Here is a 23196-nt window from a genome sequence, read left to right as displayed (position 1 = left end):
TCAAAGATAAAATGTATGAAATGTAATAGCAATCGTTTCTTTTAAAATTAACACTGGTTTTGCTTTTGCGATTCACAAACAGGAGCTTTTCTAAGAATTGTATTCCCAGAAGAGGCCAAGGAGCAGAAATTTGCACCTGAACGGAGAAGAGTATGTTCACTTCCATGGCTTTTGGTATGTGTCTGGGCAGGAGCAGTAGAAAGCTGTAGCAGATTGGCCCATACATGATTCAAACATGTGACCTTGGCTAACCTCTGAACGGTTATCTGAAGTGGGAAGAGCAGCAGCTGTATTACCTCTGGTAACACTCTGATGTGGTAAGGGAAAGAACACACAAACACACACAAAAAATGGAAAATATATGCTCAAAACCTGTGAACTCCCTGGTTAGGTTTTCACAACTCAATAAGGTCTGCATTAGATTAGTACACTTGACCACCATACAAGAGAGGGAGCTCAGGTCTGGGATTTTGGAGATTTCTTCCAAGGCAAGGTTTAGAGAGGTTATATTCCCTTTAGTATTTCTTGATTTCTGGAGTACAATAGTTGTTCTTTATTTTCAGTATACCCTTTCCTCTCTGCCCTTGATCTGAGAGTATCTTGCAAAATAATCTTGCAATTGCAGATTTACACCGTAGAATATGTTTGGGGATGAACATCCATATTCCTTTGTATAATTGAGGTGCATCATACTCTTCATGGTTAGCAAGGTTTGCCATCTCCAACAATGCATCTTCCCTGAAACAGATGCAGTTTGGGTAGCAAATCCATCACCATGACTTGGAGCTTGACCTCTGTACAAGAGCTCAGGGGAGGATTCAACCTACTGCAGCAACTGTGGAAGGGGCTTTAGTGCTCTCCCTCACCTCCCCCTCAACCTTTGAATTTTTATCTTTCCCAGAGCACACGTTCTGCTCGGAAAATGATGAACTGATGACGGCGTGGAGGTGGCATGTGGATGGAAAAGAAAGGCTAGAATTGCTTGAAAATAAAACTAAATGAAGCTAGGGTCTAAGGCTTTTGAAATTTTGCTGCTCTCCCTCTGCCTTTCAACAAGACAAGAGAGAACAAGAATGGCCTGTCTCTGCTCTCAACACTGTTTACTTCCTCTCTTGCTTCATCCTATCACTCCATATCCTGTCCTTACCTCATCTCCATCCCAGCTCAAAACATGATGACTTTAGTCTGTCTGATGTTCTATGTGTGCTCACTTCTAGAAAGTGGCAGTGAGAGTGGAGAGTGAGATCTCTGTTAACAGTTTCCATTGTCTGGCCCAACAGAAATTTACATTTTAAATGAGCATATGTGTTCAGCTGAATAAGGGAACTTAGATATTGAACAAATACCAGATTTTCTAGGTTGATTTGTTATGTTCAATGGGATTTTTTTTTTTTTTTTGCCAAAGTCTTTTATCAAATCTTTATCACTGAATATGTGCAGGTCTTATTTGCTGCTTGTGACCACAGAACAGAATGAACAGGAACATGTATCTAGTGGATCTTTCCTGGGGGTTTTCTCTCTAGAGAAATGTATTAAATCTCCTCCACTAGAGGAGAAGAGTTGTTCAAACCATTCTACTAAGGAAATTTTTTAATATTTACCTGGAAAGTGTGCTAAACAGTAAAGCAGAGATGTTTTGTGAATCAAGTAATTGGATATTGAGCTCCCCAAGGTGATTTTTGACTTGGTCTCTGAAACCTGGTCCTTAGTGAATTGAACTGCAAAATTTTATGTATGTAAATATGACAAAGGGAGGTTGTTTTCATTTTCTATACAGAATAAAATGTAATATTTCTCAAATAGGCTATATTATGTGAGATTTTTATTACCACATAATTTGTCAGGCAAGTTTATCAAAGATACAGAAAACAGCTTTGGGTCTCATCAGCATTTCAAAGTTAAATTATTGCTGAAAAAAGTATAGATAGATGTTCAAGATTTGATGCTTGAGATTTGAGCCCTATATTTCATTATTGATTCAAGGAAATATTCTCTTTTCTGAAGAAAGCATGTTTTTTGGAATATTGCTGGTACTTTTCCAAAATGAAGGGACCTTTAAGGAAAGAAGTAGAAAAATGGATGTATCTCTGAGAAAATAATATTTAATTAAAACAAAACCCAATAAATAATAATTTGTGTACAGATATTTTATTTTTATTTCTTCATTTACCATGTAATAGTTAGGCTTTAATATGTAAAATTATTTAAATTTAAAATTCATACATTAGGTCTGAACAATTCAGCAAAAAATTTGGTATTTGCAGTGTTTTTGTAGTAAAGTATTTTTCTTGATATTGCTAAATAACTTGGAGTTGGGTAGATAATGGATTTGTCTTTTAGCATTTAATAATCTCAGTATCTCAGTAAACAATTCCAACATTAACAGAAATATTTCTCATATCAATGATATTTGTAAAATTTCATCGAGATTAATGTAGCAGTGAGTTAATGATTTGTCTTTAGAGATTCTTACAGCAAATGAAAGTCTTGGCTGCTGTCAAAGCTTAGATGAGGTTACCAACTGGCAAACGGGGTAGACACATGTATGCATAAGGTGTTTTGCTCAGGTTGATGGGATTACCATCCAGTCTGATGTCTTCGAGGGCCCTACGCACATAAGTAAAATCTCTCATTTTGCAGAAAGTATCTTCATGCATCTCTTGAATGTTGTTGTTCTAAAAGAAAACAAGCAATCAAAAAATAAGATATCAGAATTGCTATCTGAAAGTAATTTTTTACTCTGAAAAAACATTTATGGATGTATTTTTAGTGTCTAGAGAGATGCTTGCTTGAACTCAAGGGCCCAGATTGTGGTGGCAAGTCATTAACAGAGAAATCTTCCAAGCAGGGAGAAATTTCTTGGCCAGTGCAAAGCTTCAAAACAAAGTAGCTCAAATCATGTAGCAGAGACAGGCTTTGAAGGAGGAGCCTGGTAGAAGTATAGAGCATTTTCATTTCCAGATTACAGTGAAGAGCCTTATTAAGCCAAAATTTGATGCACAATAGGCTAGTCCAAAAGTCCTAGAAACATAATTATCACCCTAATATGCCTCGACCTGCCAGGGTACAACTCTGAAATTTTATCGGTGACAATTTCCTTCCCCCAGACCCTTTCACATTAACTTAACTCACATATATATATATACTGGGAAAATTGAATGGTTTTGGTATTACTCCTTTGATTTAGATTGCTCTTACATGCCTTATATTCACTGAGCTTCTATTCTTGAAGCAAACCATTCTCAGCAATGAATTGCTGGAATACAGCATTGTCAGGAAACTGGGACTTAAAAGTTCATTACCTAAAATGATGGCTGTCTGAAAATTCTTCCCTTCTCCATTCCTTTTCTAGTCAACAATTGCTGTGGAAAATGTCCAGCTCACTAACTTTTTTCTGTAGCACATAGCACTTAATATTTACTTTACAGGCACAAGCAAGTGAAAAACAAGCCAGCTAGCAGGTAGAGAGTTTCAATAAATTTACTTACTGAAAGACAGAGGTTAAACAATGTGAGGTACATTACATTGCTTACTGAATGTTTTTTTCTCTATGATGTAGTAAGTAAAAGCATCTGATAAACAAAACTGTAAATTAGTACAAGAGGAGATAAAGGGGAAGAAACAGAGCTGGAAAAGGTTAAAAGGAAGAATTCTAAAAGAAACTATTAGACAATAGTAATTTTAGAATTTGATTTTTGAAAAATATTGTACTAAAAATTCTGAAAAATGATGCTTAGCTGAGCTAAATTTTACTTCTTTGAAAGACAGCAATCACTAGTTAATTTTATGTTTGCCATAGCTTGTTTCATCAAGTAAGAATGCTTTTGGATAAACAGAACAAACACTACAAGAAAAAGTTTGCCCTTCCCATTTGTACATATTATTGGAGCCTGATATAAGGAGCCATTTCTTTTGTAGCCTACCTGAAGATGAAGCGCTTGGAGGCTTTCAGGGAGTGGCAATGGAATGTGATCCAAATTATTGTCAGTGATATAAAGATGCTGCAGTTCATCCAGATTCTAGAGGAAGATGAAAAAAACAAGGGGAGATGACAGACATTTTTGAAAACCTCTGGCAAGTATGTTTGAAATCTACCACTGTAATGAACAGCAATAGTTAGCAAAATACTTTGCTTCCTCATGATATAGTAAAAAGACAGAAATTCAAAGACATCAACTCTGATGTGCATAGGCTGAAAATGTTGCTGATAAGGGTTAGATGTTCAGATTAAAATGAAAGGGAAAAATGTTTTTCAAATATCCACAGAATTATTAGAGATGTTACTTTAATGATAATGTTACTTCCTTTCTTTTGTGACAAGGCTACTCAATTTTGTAGAAGTGTGTTGTGTTGAAGTAAATGATAACTGTGTAAGAAATGCCTGAGTAAAAGATACATTTCTCATTCCATTTCAAAAGGTAAATTGAACTTCTTGGAGGAATGAGTGTTTCTTGGAGGAATGAGTGCTGAGAAATCTGGCAAGCACCCTAGCTACACTGCTCACAGTGGTCTTTCAAAGGTCACAGGGATCAGGAGAAGTGCCTGAGGACTGGAAGTAAGCTGGTGTCACCCCTATCTACAAAAAGGTCAAGGAGGATCTAGAGAATTACTACCCAGTCAGCTTCACCTCGATCCCTGAAAAGGTGATGGAGCACCTCATTCCAGAGGCCATCTCCATCCCCAGGGATGGCAAGAAGATCATCAGGAGTAGCCAGCATGGATTCACTAAAGGTAAATCATGCTTGACCAATCTGATTGCCTTCTAAAATGAAACAACAGCCAGAGTGGGTGAGGGGAGAACTATTCTGACTTCAGCAAGGCTTTTGACATTTTCTCTCACAGTATACTCTTAGCAAACTCAGGAAGTGTGGACTGGAAGAGTGGAGAGTGAGGTGGATTTAGAACTGACTGAACGGCAGATCCCAGAAGGACATAATCAATGGCAGTCTAGTGGGAGGTCTGTCACTAATTCTGTCCCTCAAGGTTCAGTGCTGGGCCAGTATTGTTTAACATGTTCAGCAATGACTTGGGTGGAGGGACAGATGCCTCCTTAGAAAGCTGACTGATGACACAAAGCTGGGAGGAGTGGCCAATATCCCAGAGGGCTACGCAGCCCTCTAGAATGATCCCAACAAGCTGGAGAGATGGGTTGAGAAGAACCATCTGAAATTCAACGAAGGCAAATGCAGAGTCCTGCACCTGGTAAATAACAACCCCACACAGCAGTACAGGCTGGGGGCTGATCTGCTGGAAAGCAACTATGCAGAGAACAACTTGGGTCCTGGTGGACAGCAAGCTGTCCATGAGCCAGCAGTGCCCTTGTGGCCAAGAAGGCCAGTGGAGTCCTGAGGTGCATTAGGAAGAGTATTGCCAGCAGGTCAAGGGAGGAGATCCTGCCCCCTGCTCAGCCCTGGTGAGGCACATCTGGAATACAGTGTCCAGCTCTGGGCTTCACAGGACAAGAGAGAGACATGGAGCTCCTTGAGTAGGTCCATTTGAGGGCTACAAAGATGATTAGGGGACTGGAGCATCTCTCTTGTGAGAATAGGCTACACTTCTAACCACATCCTCTGGAAAGAGGAAGAAAAGATTTTGCCATCACACCCAAACTTACTTTAAACGCCTCATTTGGTATCCCTCTGCGACCAAGCCTGTTCTTACTAATGTCAATGAACGTTAAGGTAGATGGTAACTCAGGGAGTTGCCTTATCCTGTTGTCACGAAGCACCAACTCCTGAAGTTGGGGCAATCTTCGGAAGGCATCCTTGTGGATATCTGATATGAAGTTTGCAGTCAAATCAATCCTCTTTAAATGGTCTGGAAGAGAAATAAGATACAACAGACTTATAAAAATGTATTTCCTGAAATTACAAAAAAAACCCTGCCTGTATCATTTTTTATACATCTTTCAGTGAAAGACTTCAAAGTTGAGTTTTTAGATTTCTGTGTGTTTTGGGAATCTTATAAATTATTATCTTTCAGAAAAAGGACACTCAAAGGGAAAGAAACATATTTCCATTACCTTTCTTTATTTAAACAATTTTCTATATGTAAGAAATTTGATATATTGACTTTTTTATAAAATATGCTCAAGCATTTTTTCCAATAAAAAAAAAAAAAAGAAACCCCAAATTAAATTGAATATTTGGGGGGTAAAATTACTTTTCTAGAGTTGATTGTAAGTAACAGCAAAAAAAATCAATGATCATTGTTATTTATAATAATTCAAATGTTTGGCAGAGAATCTGCATCTGACATGGATCTTTATGCTCCAAAGTAACAAAATAAATAAATGTACATTTATGTGTAAAATTTACCATAATCAAACATTATATAAAATGTATCACTATATTTTTGGTTGTTATGATCCAGAAATAATCAAAATTAAGGCTGATTTCAATAATACTGCTATCCTTACTTAAGTTAGCAAAGTCATTTCTGCTGATCTTCTTGATTCTGTTATAGCGTGAATAGAAATACGTGGTTTTCTTAGGCAATGGTGGAACAGCATCAAGGTCACGATCATCACAGTAGACTGTGGTGCCTAGGCATGTACACAAGAAGCAAGTGGGAAGACCTATCAAGGAATTTAAAAGAAAACATTTTGTTAGAAAGGACATGTATAAAAATCATACATAAATTATTACTACAATGAAATGCTCACATAAGCACCTAACAATCAGACTTTGTCTATGGTAAGGTTCACTTCTCATTCTGCTTTGATCACCAAATCATATAATTGCAACAGTAAGGTGATTGAAATATTTTTAAAATGAATTAATTTTTCTTCTTATGCCTAGGAGAACAGTTAATTTGTTCTAATAAATTGTTTCTCAGACTATAATAGAATATTTGGTGACATCAACCACCCAGAAGTTGATTTCTCCTTAAGATCTCCTTAAGCAGGTGGAGGTATTCCTAGATGGAGGAATAATAGCTGATGAATTATATTTCTTACTTAATCTGTCTCACTGTCACTCTCTTTCTCTCCTCCCCCTCCCTTTTTATATTTCTTTCTAACTCTCTCTCCTCACTCACATTTACTATTAAATAAAATCCATCCTATTCACTTTGGCATATGGTCTCATTTGCACCTTAATTCAGGCAGAGGCATCCCTCTAACAATTTTAATAACTGGATTGTAACACTTGTGACACTGACTTTTTGATACATCTTTTCCTTGATTATGAGAATAAATCAGCATATCTGTTTGCCATTTTTTAATCCCAGAGAAATACTTTTCTGTTTCAGGTTTTCCTCCTCCTTGTAGCAGATGGGGTTGTTTGCTCTTGCTACTTATAGGATAGTAGGATAATTCAGGAATATGAAAATGTTTTTCTTGCAGATTAGTTTTATCTCCATATCAGATGTGGCTACATGAGAGATGTGCCTTCTTAATCTGCCCCAATTTGTAGGTTATTGAGGTGCCTTTTGAGACAAGATTAAAGAATCAGTAACCAGAGTACTCTTTTGTTTTTATGTGCTAATCTCTACTTGGGCATCCAGGAATACAGTTTCTGGAGAGATAAGGATCCTTTCATGCTTTCTCTAACTTTCTCCACAGGACAGATTAAATTTGCTACAGAGAGGAGGTCTGACACTGGGGAAGAAATATTCACACTTTGAACTAATCCAGCAAATCTAGGCCTAAATGAATACAGAGTTAAGGATGGCTGATATTTTTTCATAATACTGGAATATAGTACCATAGTTTGGGGAAAGGGTTTCACCCTGTCCTAGTTTTAGAGGAGTGGTATTTCTCACCTGTGCTTGGTGGACACCAAAAAAAAACCAGAGATAAAAGAAGGATTCAAAAATATATCAACATGAAAAATGAGCTTGGCTTACTCTTACTGAGACTTATATTCTTCTATTCAATACCAGGCCAATAGCAGCAACATCTGACAGGAAAATATGTTGCTTAAAAAACGAAGACACTAGAGACATCTGATTTGATATCTTACTGTCTTGAGCATTTCTTTAGTTGATGCACTACTTGATTTGCATTCAGTACTCAAAACTGTTGACAGATACAGAATTCATCAAATATATTATTTACAGGACATATTGTAACATCTTGTAATTTTCAAAATTGAAAAGGGGTATGGGACTTTTTTTTTCTTTTTTCTGTAATCTCATTCCATTTTTACTTTTCTTGACACTGTATATTTTTGTCTCGTAACAAAATAAGACTATTAACTTCCATGAATACATAATTTTGGAAGCAGGAACTCTCGGGGTTTATAGGGTTTTTTTGGTTTTTTTTTAATTTTATTTTTCTTCTATGGCACTCAGCTGTAGTGTTGGGCATAGTAAAAAGTAGGATTTTCCTGTTACTGTATGTTGATCACCATACAACACAAAAAGATCCCGTACAGCAATGGAGTGAGCTTTACCTACTCTAATTTAGAGGAGCTTCTGACAAATGTCAAAAATTAGCAGCGCAAAAGTTGTGTCGGAGAGGGACAGATTATGTTTTGAAATTTTAATTCTCCTGCAAGATTTATAAAATTCTTATTTCACTATAGTCAGAAGAACTGAAAATAATTTTCATTAAAAAGTTCTAAGTAGCTCCCGTTCCTTAAGTTTTTCAGTGCATAGTTTCCATGGTCAAAAATTCTTCAACATTTTATATACTTTGTATGACTATATTCATAAGACCATGTAGCAAATAATAATTAGACAGTTGATAATGTAGGACAGAAAAACAAGTACTGGTAGCATTGCCAACGATCAGAAAATTTTTGGGTTGTAAATCTTCACTGGCACAGTGTTTTTATAATGAAATAGTATGGAAACCTTTTGACTATCTGGCACCTATCTGACTTTGAGGGATTCAAGATAGGCACATTGTGTCTTTCTGCAGTAAGAAGCATACAGAAATGATGTCCTTCATTTTCAGTAAAAAAATAAAATGGGCTTGCTCAAAATCAAAGCTACACACAAAAATAATTTCTTTCCTACTAACCATCGTGAGTCTGGGGTCCAAGAACCCCTGACCCCTGTGCTGAAGACCCATCAATTAATTTTGGTGTTGATGCTTCATCCTCGGTTTCTTCTGTCAGTGGTGCAGAAGAATAACTCTCTTGAATTACAGAAGATAGTTCTGACCCAATATCTGTCTAGGGAAAATGAAAAGGAAATGTTACTGTTTACTTCCCTTGTTAGTGTTTCTCTTCCAGTTATTCATATTCTTCCACTAGAGGTCACATATTTTCTGAGGTTTAGTGGTTATGCTGCATTTTATCTAGGAGCTATAATGAATTCTGATGATATATAAAAAATTAATGAAAATCCAACATACTTATTTGCTTTTTATCTCAGTATTTTGAATGTTTCTTATGTATGCACACATGCATATACTTCATCATTATGCATATACTTCATTATTGAGAATATATACTAGCAAAATTATTTTTCCTTATTTTTGTAAAGATAAATTAGACTTGTGATAAAAATTGATAAACTGTGTGTGAAAAATGAAAATTTCCTGTGAAATATCAAAAAGGTGCAAGTCATTTACCATAAAATTGTAAATTTGACCATCATAAATCCAAATCCAATATAGCTGTGCAGGCTCTGCTTAGAACACTAACATGATTTAAAAAATATTACTAAATCTGAACGTGATATAAAAATACTACTAAATAATTCTGAACTCTGACTTCACATGCACTTTTCTAATACATTAAAGACTCTGGTTAACTTCATTCACTAGTGACTGTGTTATGTAGTATGAAAATACTGATGTAAATAAAATATTGGATAAAACCTTGGTTTTAAAACATCCATAAAATTTGGAAGATCCTTGCATGGAACTAGAAAACTTATTTTTTTTTTTTTTATCATTTACTCATAATTAGTCAAAACAGTAAATTTTGTCAGATTAACTTTAATTCCAAAAGTTCTTAATTCTGTTGATTTTCCTATATGACAGTTAAGGATAAAAATTAAGATGAGGCTATTTTTTTGTATCACATCACCGCTCATAAAAAGGGTATTGCAGACTTGCCAGGCTTGTTGCAAAGGGATCTGTGTTAGCAAAGAGGCAGAATTGTTTTCTGTAATCACCCAGACATAGTTGTGTGATCTTTGGAAGTTACTTTCCCACTGTGTTTGCTTTTCCCCATGTGTAATAATATAGTTCAACTGAGCCAGAGCCCCTTTTGAAAGTGTACCCTTTATTCTTTAAATCAAAAACAATTAATTAGTGTAATTTTAGTTTTGCACATCTGAGGTGCTATTAAAAATGTAGATAATGTATTTAACCCTGTGAGTGCTGCACCCCTGTGCTGCAGTTAGCACTCCTTATCCTTTTCTAAGGCACAGCCAAATATAGTTATTTTGTCACAGTGTCATTATTCCAGGTGCAAAGGCACCAAAATTCTGCTTCAATTTTCATCCAGTGCAGCTTTCTAGCACAACACCACCACAATACCATTGAATCCCAAGTCTTTTCACCTGACCATGTATCTCCTTTTTTGAGACCATCCCACAGCTACTGCTCTCTTTGCTGTCTCCATGAAGAACCAGTTGTAGAAATTAATCACAGTATTGTTCATAAATTCTAATTATAAAAGACAGGTAAAAGTAATTGCATCCAGGCTGGCCTAATAGTTGGAATTTCTAAAATTTGATTTGATATTTAGACTATAGTAGTTAAAGGAGCTAAAGCACCTGACATCTGGATTCCAAACACAGACAAAACTTTCCTGTATTTGACACATATTTGAATAATTTTTTATGTATATATATATATATATATATATATATATATATATATATTTCATATGTAACCAGCAGCTCAAGGTATGTGATTCTGCCCTTCTGTTATGTTCTTGTGAGACCCCCATCTGCAGTACTGCTTTCAGCTCTGGAGTCTCCAGCTCAAGGAGGACTTGGGCCTGTGAGAGAAAGTCCAGAGGAGGGCCAAGAAGATGAAGACAGTCTGAGAGAGAGCTGGGGTTGTTCAGTCCAGAGAAAAGAAGGCTCTAGGAAAACCTTATAGTAGCTTTTCAGTACCTAAAGGGGACCTACAGGAAAACTGGAGAGAGAATTTTTAGAATGATATGTAGTGATAGGACAAGGGGGAATGGCTTGAAATTGAAACTTTTATATATCATTAAATTCTTTTACCTGTGGTGTGAGGAACTGGAAATGGTTGCCCAGAAAAGTTATGGATTCCCTTGCTCAAGGCAAGGTTGGATGGGGTTTTGAGCAACTTGGGGCTAGTTGAAAGTGCCCCTGCTCATGGAAGTGCATGATCTTGGTACCTTCCAACCCAAAAAATTCTGTTATTCTATGAACTGTGAAAATGTTGAAAAAACCACTTTACATCTCATAATAGACTATCTTGCAGCATAGCTATATATATAATTCCAAGCAGTATTAAACATTATGATCATGGTTTGCCTTAGAACATCTAAATAACTACCTAAAATCTAATTCTTTTGAATACAAATAATTTTGTTTAGATTATATAATGGTAATAGGTTAAAATATTTTATATCCATTTGTTTCACTGAAGACAGAGAATATGAAAACAATGAAAAACCAGTAAGCACTGTGAACCATACGGGCTCAGATTTTGACTAAGAACATTTTAGGTTTTCTGTATATTTTTAAATTGTATTCTACTAAGCCACAGATTCTATTACTAATTAGAGTTTATAGATAAAAATACCCCAATACAGCTACCAAGGTCATAACCTCACAAAATGCAAGGTAATCAAATGAGCAGGATGACCTTCAGGTGAACTGAGTATCTTGAGTTGATGTAAGAGTAAGGGTGTACCTTGTCATTTTGTGCAGACAAATACACAGTGTTACCATCTGCAGCACTGACAATAGACAGCTTAACCAGGAATGGACTTGGGGACAAATCAAAAGAAGGCTTTGGGAACAAAGGAAATGGGACAGCTGTTCTCCAAATGGAGGAAGCCTAGAGGGAGAGGTACATTCCAGACTTTTATTGACCCAGGTTACTGCACAAAAGTTCTTGCATATTCTGTCTAGTTCACCAGATTTGTGGAAATCATATAGGAGCCCCTCTTCTGAAATTTGGAATTAAATCCAGAAATTTTAAGATATGTTAATGTCTTTATATGCAGCTTACTGAAAGTAATATTCTGGATAAGAGTATTTTAAAGATAGACATTGTAAATAGGCTTCAGAACAAAGATAATTTTCCTTTCACTTGTTATGGGATTTGGGTCATCTACACTGACTGCCACCTCTCTACATATTTGGGGCATACTTTGCGGAACTTAGTATCTTGGGATTTGTGATTTACTTTATGCTTTCTGAAGGTTCTTAGTTGCTAAATCACTGTAGCTGTTGGTAGCAAAGTGGAGATGTTAGCCTCTAGTACTTCCATTTCTACAGTGTTATCTCTTTTTCACTATAGGATGTTACCTAGATTTGTAGATGCACAATTGAAAGTCTCACAGCAGTTTCCCTGCAAATGCACTAAGGGGTGTAGGGAAACTGTTCCAAGTAGTTAGCGTTATCTATTCAGTCTCCTGCAGCTGTGAGTGTCATAAGAAAATAAAAATTATTGACCTTAACTTAATGATGTTGTAATTTTTATACTGCTAACAGGGTAGGAGTTCACTGATATATATGTTTTACATACCAGACCCAGAGCATATGAGCATTTTCTTGCTGTACATAACTTGGACTTGAACCAGTGACCTAAAGGTAAAAGTCTGTTTCCCATTATTGGTCATCTGATCCATGCAGCTTTGTATCTTTTACAAGTTTGATAAATCATGCAAGATTGTAACAAGAAAAAGATGTTTCTTGGACCATATACTGCACAGAATAATCCCTCATCTTCCAGATGTTTGTTTATTTTTGGCAACTGGACTTTACAAAAAAAAATTGAAACATAAATGATTGTATATCACTTAATGGCATTATTTTCCATAGGGTTTTTTTAGAAGGAGGAGGGAACCTGGAATTCTGGAATTAGGCAGGGAGTGGACTTGTATTTCATTTGATACTTTAAGAAATACATGTTAAAAATCACAAAACAAGAGGAACATTGTAGAGAAATACAATAAAATATGTTTGTCTTTGCCAATAGCTACAAGTCTTCAAATAATAATCTGCGTTCCAAGACAGTTTTAATACACAGCATAAGAAAAAAGTGAAGTGGTATCACATCATCCATTTTTAGACATCTATGTGGTTAATAGTTACCCTACTCTGTCTTTGGAATCAATCAAGAGATTTAGAGAATACCCAGAGCATGCCAAAGGACAATGATATCTTTCCTGAGATTACATGGAGGGCCTACTTTTTTCCCCCCATCCTATGTTTATCCAATGTGGCTTTATTTTCTAATCAAAGTCCTTAATGTGACTGGCCAATTCAGAGGCACTGTCAGACCAGGAAGTTACAAAAGTCAAGAAATCAGAACATATCAGTAAGTGATAAAATGCAGGTGATAAAATCCATAGGCTGGGCATTTAGTTTATATTAGCATCCCTTCACTCTCAGTACAGAATGAAAGAAAGCTTCTGAAAAGCAGCTCCAGACATTGGCTACAGGAGTTCATTTTATGGTGGGATCTTTAGGTATCTGTATCTCACCTTTGACAGTAAAGGAGGAGAGACAAACAAAAGACTAGGAGAAGCTCAGGAGATTATTTTATGTCTTTTTTATGTGTCTATTTTATGCCTACACCTTTTAGGATCAAAGCTAATGTATTACATGTGATGAGTTTAAATCCACAGGAGAATCTGAAATGTCTTCTGTTTTAGTAGTTCTTTTACTGCAAAAATTACATTTAATACACAAATAAAAATGCAAAACTTAGAGAGGAATTTTAACCTTGAAGGGACAGTTGTTCCACACACTAACCCATCAAAAGGAATAAAACACATCACTGGTTTCTCACATAGTTGTTCTGAAACTCCCAAAGGCTTACAAGAAAATGTCTAATTATGGTAGAAGTTATTCATAGAATCACAGAAGAGTTTGGGTTAGATGGGACCATAAAAATCATCTGTTACCAACTTCCTTGCCACAGGCAGGGAGGTTTGTTTTCCTTTCCAAAAGTGGCCTATACTCGTTCTTGAATTCTGCATGCAAAGACTTCTTTTCTCCTATTGTTCTATCTTAAAAAGAAATAGAATTGTTATCACTGCAGACAAGTGAATAAAAGCTGTAGTCAAAACCTTCCTGAAAAACGATTTAAATTCCTATTTGAGGATAAAGCTTCAAATGATAAGTTTGATTCTCTTTTCAGTTATGTGGTTATCTGACTTGTACATTGCTTGTACCAATTAATAGAGTTTCTTAAAAATGCATATGATGTTCTGAAAAGTTATTGTATATCCATTTTGAAGTCTCTTATTTAATCAGATACCTACCACAAATGTAGGAACAGCAGTGTAAGCCTCTCTCAGCTCTGCAAATGGCAAGAGTGAGTTCCTGTTCAGGTATAGATCCTTTTTGTATGTGTTATGCCAACATAGGAGACTGTGTGTATGCACACAGACATGAGCAAATGTGTGTGTGTAACTCAAGTTCTGAGCTTTGTGCAGGCACCAAAATGCCCTATTATTAGTTTGATTCAAATTTAAGAAGCTTGAACTAATGCTAATCAAAATGCATCAAATATTAGACTTTCATTGTGTGTCTTTCTGAATATTTTGTGGATCATTCTTTACAGCTCATCTCTTTTGTGTAAACAGGCACGGACTGCCTGTATTTAACTGCCTTGCTTTTCTGCTTAGTCAGTGCTAGGCAAACCATTCTTAATTAGACACTCCTTTGTTTTTCAGCCTCACTGATAGCTTATCTTAGCAATGAAAACATTTTTCTGATGCTCCTATATTTTTACTTAATTTTCTAACTTAGTTTTTTCCTACCTAAAGAAAAATGGACAAGTTATGTTTAACAGACACTGTGATAAAAATGCAGTCATTATTTATTAGTCATTAGCAGCAGATGTACATAAGAATCTCTCCCTACAATTTGTTTTTCTCTCACATTTTCCAAAGTTTTAGTTTCAAAGAGGGAAAAAGTGAGAAGCTCACACAAGAATTCCTTTGAGAATCTGTTTTGATTCTATTCAGTTTAAAGAAAGAAATCTCCCGTTGAATATGTTTTCAGAGCAGATGGAAGACCCAGTCTTGTCTGTGGCCTCTGGACCCTATTGAGATATAGATATTAGTTCAAAACACTAATGAACTGTAAAGAAAAAGGAAGGTACATCAGCTCATGTTTATGCTGTTGTTACTCTCTGTTTCAGAAGATAAATCCAACACAAAGCTTGAACACTTAACGGTGATATTTCATTGCTGTACCTTTTTCCTTGAGGACCTTGGAATTCTTTCCTTGATAATAGGCTTTACTTTTACACTGCCTTTTATTAGCCATTATCTGTGAAAGAGTTGATACTGCTACCCTAATGTCTCTATGCACATTTTATTTCTGAGTGATATAGTATTTATTTTTTTTCCACTGATAATTTCCATTTGGATGCAAAGTATTAGATAGGTCTTCTGTGTCTCACTAACCTGGGATCTCGGAAACCATAGATTTTATAATCTATTATATCACCTAGCATGTGACAATGCATAACTTTGATTGAGGATTCAATACAATTCTCACAAGTAATTCACAGCTACAATTACTTTCCCCATGCAAATATTTCCATTAGAAAAAGTATTCCATGTACACATTAAGTAATCTTTCCCAACCTTAAGATTATTCTAGAATCTATGACAAAAATAGTCTTCGAGTGTAAGAATATCAAGACCCATTATCTATAAATGTTTTCAGAAAAATGCTTTCAACACAATGAGGTGTGTGTGTATATCACACATACACTCTACACAAGAAACAATACTTCCAGAGTATGAGAAGTAACAAAGTCGTGATCTTGGATTCAGTCATTCTTAGTTAGCTGTATCAAGATGAAATTCTCATACTAAGTCTGAAACAGATGTCTAGGGTTCATCAAAATTTTCTTGAGGAAGACAGGTGTATGGGCTCAAGCTGGGATGGAATTAACTTTCCCCATGGCATCCCTCAGTGCCACACAGTGCTGTGCTTTGTGTTTTCAGTTGAAAAGGTGTTGATAATGCACCAGTGCTCAGCAACCACTGAGCTGTGTTGGCACAGCACCAAGGCTGTCTCTCCAGCATTCCCCTCTCACCAGTAGGGCAGGGGTGGTCAAGATCTCCGGAGGGGATACAGCCAGGACAGGTGACCCAAGCTGAACAAAGGGATATTTGATGTGGCATCTGGTCAGCAATAAAAGCTGAGAGAAAGGAGGCAACGAGGCAGAGGGGTGGGCTTTATTATTAAGATGTTTGTCATCAGAAGTGCCTACTACACATACTCAAGGCCTGACCGCCTGGAAGTGTTTGGCCCTCACCTGCTGATGGGAGGTGGAGAATAAATCTTTTGTTTCCCTTTGCTTCTGCATGCAACCTTTATTTTTCTTCATGAAACTGCCTATATGTCAATTCACAAGTTTTTAACCTCAATTTCTTCCCCTGTCTCTCTGAGAAGGGGGAGTGAGAAAGAATCTTGATGGTCACCTGGAAGCCAGCTGAGGTCAGCCCACCTCAACAAATATCCCAAGAGAATGATTCATATTTGTAGCATGGTCTTGGGATGCCAGACCTAATTTTAACTGGATAGAATGAATGGAAATAATTCCTTTCTAATTATCTTTAGGTCTTTCCTCCCTTTGGTTATTATACAATGAATGTGTGATTACAGTACCTAACAATCTGGAAAAGGACGTGCTGACACAAACGCTTTGGTTTAACTCCTTGAGGTGTGCAGGTGATTAATCCACATTGAAATTAACAGCATTAGCACACTAAATGCATCTGAAGTACTAGAACTGGTCAGTCTCCTGGACCTTCTGCAAATCAGTTGGATACATAACCTTGATAAAGGTTGCATTTTGCCAATGGGTCTAAAAATGAGCTAAAGAGAATGACATCTATTTGCATAAAACTGAATTTTAAAATCTTAAATTGAGGACAGTAACAACAGGAAATGCTTTTTGAGTTTTTTCTCCACTGTTTCAGAAGTCTGAAGACATGATTCCAAGCTCTCTAAAGGGGAATTCAAGTCTTAAAGAGTTACTGCACACAGGCTAGATCTGTTGAAGGCCTGCTGTTTGTCTGGGTCTCTGTGGTATTGCTCATCATATAAACTATGCATAATAAAAACTAACCTGTGACCTTGAATAAATATTGAATTTTACACATAGACCCACTTGTGTTGTTCACATCATTATAATAACAAGATTTTAAGCAGTAAAGTCATAACTACAATCAAAAAATCAAATGCATTCTGCTTAAAACTTGAGTGACATCAACAATATTCAGTGATTAAAATATAACTTGCAAGACTGACATGCTCTATAAAATAGTACACTGACATATCTATAAAACTTGCTTGATTTTTACAGCACTGACCACTCATATCTCCTGGGATATGGGGAATTATGAATGCTTAGGATTCTCTTGGGTGATGCCTGGTATGAGGAATGTAAGCAAAAAAAAAGGATTTTGGCTAAATATCTATGAAAAAATGACTCTCACAGGGAGGCCCATCCATATGCAATGCAAAACTCTGTTCAACTGATGTGATGGATGAACTTCACCTGATGAATTTTAAAAAAGGCTGTCTGAAGTGCTCAGTAATGGAAAATAATCCTGTTCTGGAAAAGAACCTTACCAGTTTACCCTGATTCTGCTTATAACATGTCTTGAAAAAAAACCAAAACAACCTGTATTGGAATCTCTTGTATTTTTTCCTGGTTTGTGCACCATCAGTCATGCTGAATTTCCTTTCAGCTGGGAAATTACTTTGAAGCCTCACTTTATCCTTCACTCAGAAACATGGAAAAGGCCACCCCATGTTTTGGTGTTATAAGACCTCACAGAGCAAGCACAGCACAGGACAATCCCACCTCCCATTCAATGAATTACTAAGAAATCTGTTGTTTGAATGAGCAAAACTCAGTGATAAGGCACACTCAAAATAATTTCTCCCATTTCTGGGAAGAAATAATTTCTGTAGGAATGATAAAGGTTTCATTTCTAAGATCAAAGAGAGACAGAAACCGTGGTTTATTATTCAGTGTGAGATAGAGCACAGTGACTAAAATTGGTAGCAACTTTATCAGGAAAGCTAGCTCAGGCAGAATCAGGTAGAGCACGAGTGGCACAAGGGAAACAGGCCAAAGGCAAGGTAAGTTCTTTACAGCTAAGTTCTTCTCACTCCCTCTTAGACTGAAAATTTATTTCCTACAAATTATAAGGTTCTGATCTTAGTGCTAACTCTATTTTATCTTTTCAGTTGTCCCTCTTTGGAATATAGTTATTCTTAAATTGTCTCTGTCCTTTGATTTCAAAGCTGGTATCCAATTTCTATCTCACATTTAAGAAAGAGGAGCTCCAGTCCCTTCTGCTGTAATCATAAATCTTTCAAAGGATTGTATTTTCATGAATTATGCATTTTTATGTGAAAAAGTATTAAAATATTATGTATAAAAATGAACCTACCATATTATTTAAATTTTATATTCTTCACTCTACTTCTATCACACAAAATCGTGAATCACAGAGTGCTTATATTACCTTCGGGGAACTTGTGCCGATGTCTAATCAGCAGGGTGAGAATAAAATTAATGTAGTCTTTTAATAATTGTAAAGAAACAAAAGATTGTTGAAAAGGAAGGAAGCATTTAAGCCAACAAGTGGAATCTCTTGCTTCTACAGGTGACATATCTTACCAGCTCATACAGAATCAATTTCAACAGTAATTTTTCTTACTTTCTTGTGTTTAAAATGTTTTCCCTTTCTTTTTTCTTCCTTCTGCTACTTTCCTAACAGCAATAGAACACATTAGCATTTATAGCTATAATGAAATACGTCTACTGAACGTAAACTTAAGGAAACTGCATTTTACAATCCCATTTAATGGGAAATGCTGGAAATCCTGTCTCAACTGCCTCCATGCATTACACAGACAGATAAATCACAACGATGATCTCTAACAGACTTTGTGGAATTGCATGGAGACCTGAGGAAAGCATGGTACCTTTCACCTCCTCTTAAAGATTGCCAAAAAGAAAACCACAAACAATAAGAATATATTTTGGCTTTGGTTGTAAATTAGGGGAAACGTGAATGAACTGCAAAGGTACCACATGAGTAGATTTATCTGATAAGTATTTTCATGGCAAAGATAAACTGATCAGTAACTGCTGCAGTTATGCACTTTGGAAAGACAGAATAAATTAAGTTCTAATTACCTCTCCTCGGTCAGACTGCTTGTTTTCATCATAGGCAAATGGATGAGGCAGCTCTCCAAGTGGTATGTCATAGAACTCAGAATCATAAATTATGGTATCAGTGATAGGGGCAGCTCCAACAGACTCAAAGATAAAAAAACCCAGAAAAACATTCACAAAGGTCTGCATTCTGTTTTTTTTTCTGAAAGAGAAGAAAATGGACAGATTTTAGGTCCTCTGGTATTGACAAGGAATCTATGACAATTTAATGTCAAAAATAAAGTACTTATATATAAACCCCACAAAATTTCTGGTGAATAATTAATATTTATTTATTGTGACTCAATGGTTTAATCTGGTTTTCTTCATGAAGAGTCCCTGGATCTGAGAATTTTTGCAGACTGCTTTGACCATATTCATAGTCACATAACTTTGATAAGCCCTGTTGAATTTTATTGGTGTAAAAATAAACTGATTTCAGTGAGAGTCTGAATGGTATTTTTTCCCCTTTCATCTAAATTCACCTATTTTCATTGCACTTAGATACAAACTTTTGAGAAACTAGAGAAAAGGTAGATTATTACATTACTTGTCTTTATCACAATAAATAATCTTTTGAAATGTATAACAATATAATATTATATCTCACCTCCATCATAAAAACCCTAAACAGAATCAAACAACAACAACAAAAATTTTAAAAACCCAAACAAACAACAAAAAAATACAACAAATAAAACAAGCAAAAAGCCACTCTACCTTTCTATTAAAAAATATTATAAACTCTTATCTCTGAATAAGTACAATCAAATCACTTTTCACTCATTAGTTTTTTGTCAGATATTGATTTTAATTGATGTGGTACATTTGGACCATACTTTTCAAAGGTCTTGGGAGCAAAATAAAGAATTACATGTGTCCTCCATAGCTTCACAGACAGTAGTGCCAGTACTCTGAATTCCTTCATTATTCAATCAACATCATTTTTAGAGCAGTGAGTAATTGCGGTGTAATGTAGTGGGAAATTGTGGTGTAGTGTATTCACCTGTTATCCTTGGAAAATAGAATTGCAAAATTGAATTATCACCCACTTAAAGTTGTATAAAATTGAATTATCACCTATTTAAAGTCCCAGAATTTTGTAAAATGGTAGAAAATCCATGCTAGGCTTGAACACTAGTGTTTATGTATTCCCTTTTGCTTGTAAGTGATGCATTCACTATTATCATATAAGATGCCCGACAAAGGGCTCTATTCAGCACTTTTTACTTACACATTTATTTATCTATAGCTCACATTAATTTCAGCAAAAGCACAGTGATAATGAGCAATGTGTAAGTCTAATAAACTTTACTTCTAATGTGATGCCATGATACACACTCTTAAATATTCAGTTTCAAAATTGTAACTACTTATAAGTATAATAAGAAATACATGAAGGTTTTTTTTTTTTTTAATGTATGTACTGAGCAACAAGCTGAATTTTGCCTTCATGAAAAGAGGTCTTTATAAAGCTGGTTTAGGCATGAGGATATAAAATTCCTCTGGGGATGGCCAGTAACACAAGGCGTTCATTTTTCTCTCATTTTCTTTATTCAGAAAGACTTCAGCTGCTGCTGGAAGAAGCTAGAGTCACTGGGTCTTCTCTTTGAGAAAGCTTAGATAAATTTCACCTTTCAGTATTAGCTTCCAATATTGCTAAAAGTATTCTGCTTTATTAAAAAAATAAAATAAAATAAAAATGCAGTCAATCTCTGAAATAAGCAAGTATGCTAGAAATAGCAGGTTTTTGTCTGTATTTATGTTTTCTGCTGCCTATTTTTGACAGAATTTGGTTTGGTCTTGCTTTTCCTTTCCATGTCATTTATCCCAGATGATTCAGCTATAAAGGGTGTTATCTATCAACCCAAAATGTAGTACTTACATATGTAGTGCAATTTTTCCTCTGAATAAACAATTCTTAAATAAAAAAATGCTTGCTACGCAAAATTGTTTTCATGTCACAACTCCTAAAAATGAAATACTTTTAAAAGGTATAAGGCTTGGTAAGTATTAATGTTTGCATATATAGAGACAAAATCAGCAAATATCTGCAAATAAAAAGTTTACCTATGGCTATAGTATCTGCACTTATTTGCAGGGTTTGTGTGTCTCTATTTCCCTTTCATGTAATATACTGGAATGCACTGTAGAAACATTGGCATCTGCAGTAGCTGTAAGATCAAATATTTTGATGAAGATTATGTACACCTCTCACAGGAAGGAACTAAGACATATCCAGGGAAAAATAAATAGTCTCCACAATCTGCAAGCTCTGAATCTGTATTAAGCATGATAAAATAAAACAAATAATAGTGTTTCCAGCGATAAAAATTCAACTAAGAAAGAAGTGCCAAAACTTACCTTTAGCTTCCACTGTCTCAAATGGGATGGAGTTACTCAGAATGCAGAGCCAGTGCTATTAGTCCCTGACCAATGGCAGTGGCATTCTGGGGCTGTGGGAGGTAGTACAGCTTCTACCTTCAGCTGAAGACCTCAGCCCAGGGAATTGCTGAGACTTCAAATATGACTTTATATATGATTTTGCTGAACTGAGTTTTTGGAAGGTCAAACAAAGATTTGTTGTAAGGAAACGGCATTTATTTCACGTGACAGTCTTTTTCCCCTTCCCCTCAAATTTCTTTCTTCTCCTACCAATATACCAATAACACTCTCTGCATTCTGGAAACAACTTTTTTGTGTTACCTGATTCAAAATGTGTTACCAAATTCAAATTTGTCAGTGTCCAAAATCAAGGCTTAAGCAAATTGGGTTACATATTATTGGTAACGTCTCAATTTTGTGACTTATTATATGTGATAATGTTTAATGAATTTCCATCTTCTGCAGATATTATCTGGTATGTATTCAGAGGTACTTTTCCCCCCTTTTACTTTTCTGTAAGTACTTATGAAGCAATGCTCATAAAATATACTATTTCCAGTATTTACCTTGTGAGAGGAAGCGCTGCTTTCTTAATAGATATGAATCTCTATCATTTGCTGCAAATGATGGGTATACACTGTACTATATAGTGTGTAGAACACACCAGAAATTTTTTACTATATTATCATGTCAAGCTATCTCTTTTCCTAATTGATTGTGTTTTCTTTATTATCAGTTTTACTTTATTACAAGTTCCTACTTAATTCTGTACTTTTAAATTACCAGTATTTGTACAACATGAACATATTCCTCTGAATATTTTCATAATTTTTCCAACTCTTCAGTGAAATATGCCTCATAATACTGTCAACATCCAATAGAACCTCTCCTGCATCTATGGAGGGATGTAAGATTCATGTATAAGGCTCTAATTTGCTAAGGAAACTTTATTCACTTTGCTTTATGAAACTTCCATAGCAATTTAAATTTATTTTTTTCCCAGTAAGTCCATCCTAGTGTACCAAATTTGCATGAGGCACTGAAAGCAAATCAAGAATTTTAAGCCACATGCCTTGTGGCAAGAATCCAAGATGTTTTGCAGGGTTTGGCCAATAGGTCAAAGGGTAGAAGAGCAATAGCTGTTAGCAGATAGGTAGAGATTAGGGTGTTGTAGGACATACTAAATAGCTCAAGGTATCATGTGCAATTTTGGCAACTGAGTCAAGTCTGCAGTGGCTTATAGTACTATGACCACTCTTAGATGACACACTTCTTTCTAAGGAAGGTTTAGCATGAATTGCTTCTGTGAAATACAGGGGTCTTGAATCATCAAATCAGGTATTTTTAATTTATTTTTTCTACATCTTTCCCTTTTCAAAAGCATCTTCTTCCATGAAGAATCGGGGCAGTAAGTACAGTGAAAACACCACATTATTGTGTCCTGTTGCTCTTCTCTTTCTTCAGATAAACAGCCTCAGTGTTTATCACCTTAAGTT

At 35.7% G+C, this 23196-nt stretch overlaps 1 protein-coding gene across 1 annotated transcript; it reads right to left on the bottom strand.

Moving 5' to 3' along the window:
* Window positions 1-2135: 2135 nt before the first annotated feature.
* Window positions 2136-21713, bottom strand: EPYC (epiphycan). The gene is made up of 7 exons (XM_023933156.2): window positions 21680-21713; window positions 19298-19478; window positions 8969-9122; window positions 6419-6577; window positions 5615-5817; window positions 3924-4019; window positions 2136-2675 (listed from the first exon to the last, which is right to left on the bottom strand). The coding sequence occupies exons 2-7, from the start codon at window positions 19463-19465 to the stop codon at window positions 2505-2507; spliced, it is 951 nt and encodes a 316-aa protein (XP_023788924.1). The 5' UTR covers window positions 19466-19478; window positions 21680-21713; the 3' UTR covers window positions 2136-2504.
* Window positions 21714-23196: the final 1483 nt, after the last annotated feature.

Source organism: Cyanistes caeruleus, chromosome 4 (genome assembly GCF_971803275.1).
Source record: "Cyanistes caeruleus chromosome 4, bCyaCae1.hap1.1, whole genome shotgun sequence".
Taxonomy (NCBI): domain Eukaryota; kingdom Metazoa; phylum Chordata; class Aves; order Passeriformes; family Paridae; genus Cyanistes; species Cyanistes caeruleus.
The sequence above is the reverse complement of the archived record's forward strand: the minus strand, read 5'-3'. Positions and strand labels throughout refer to the sequence as shown.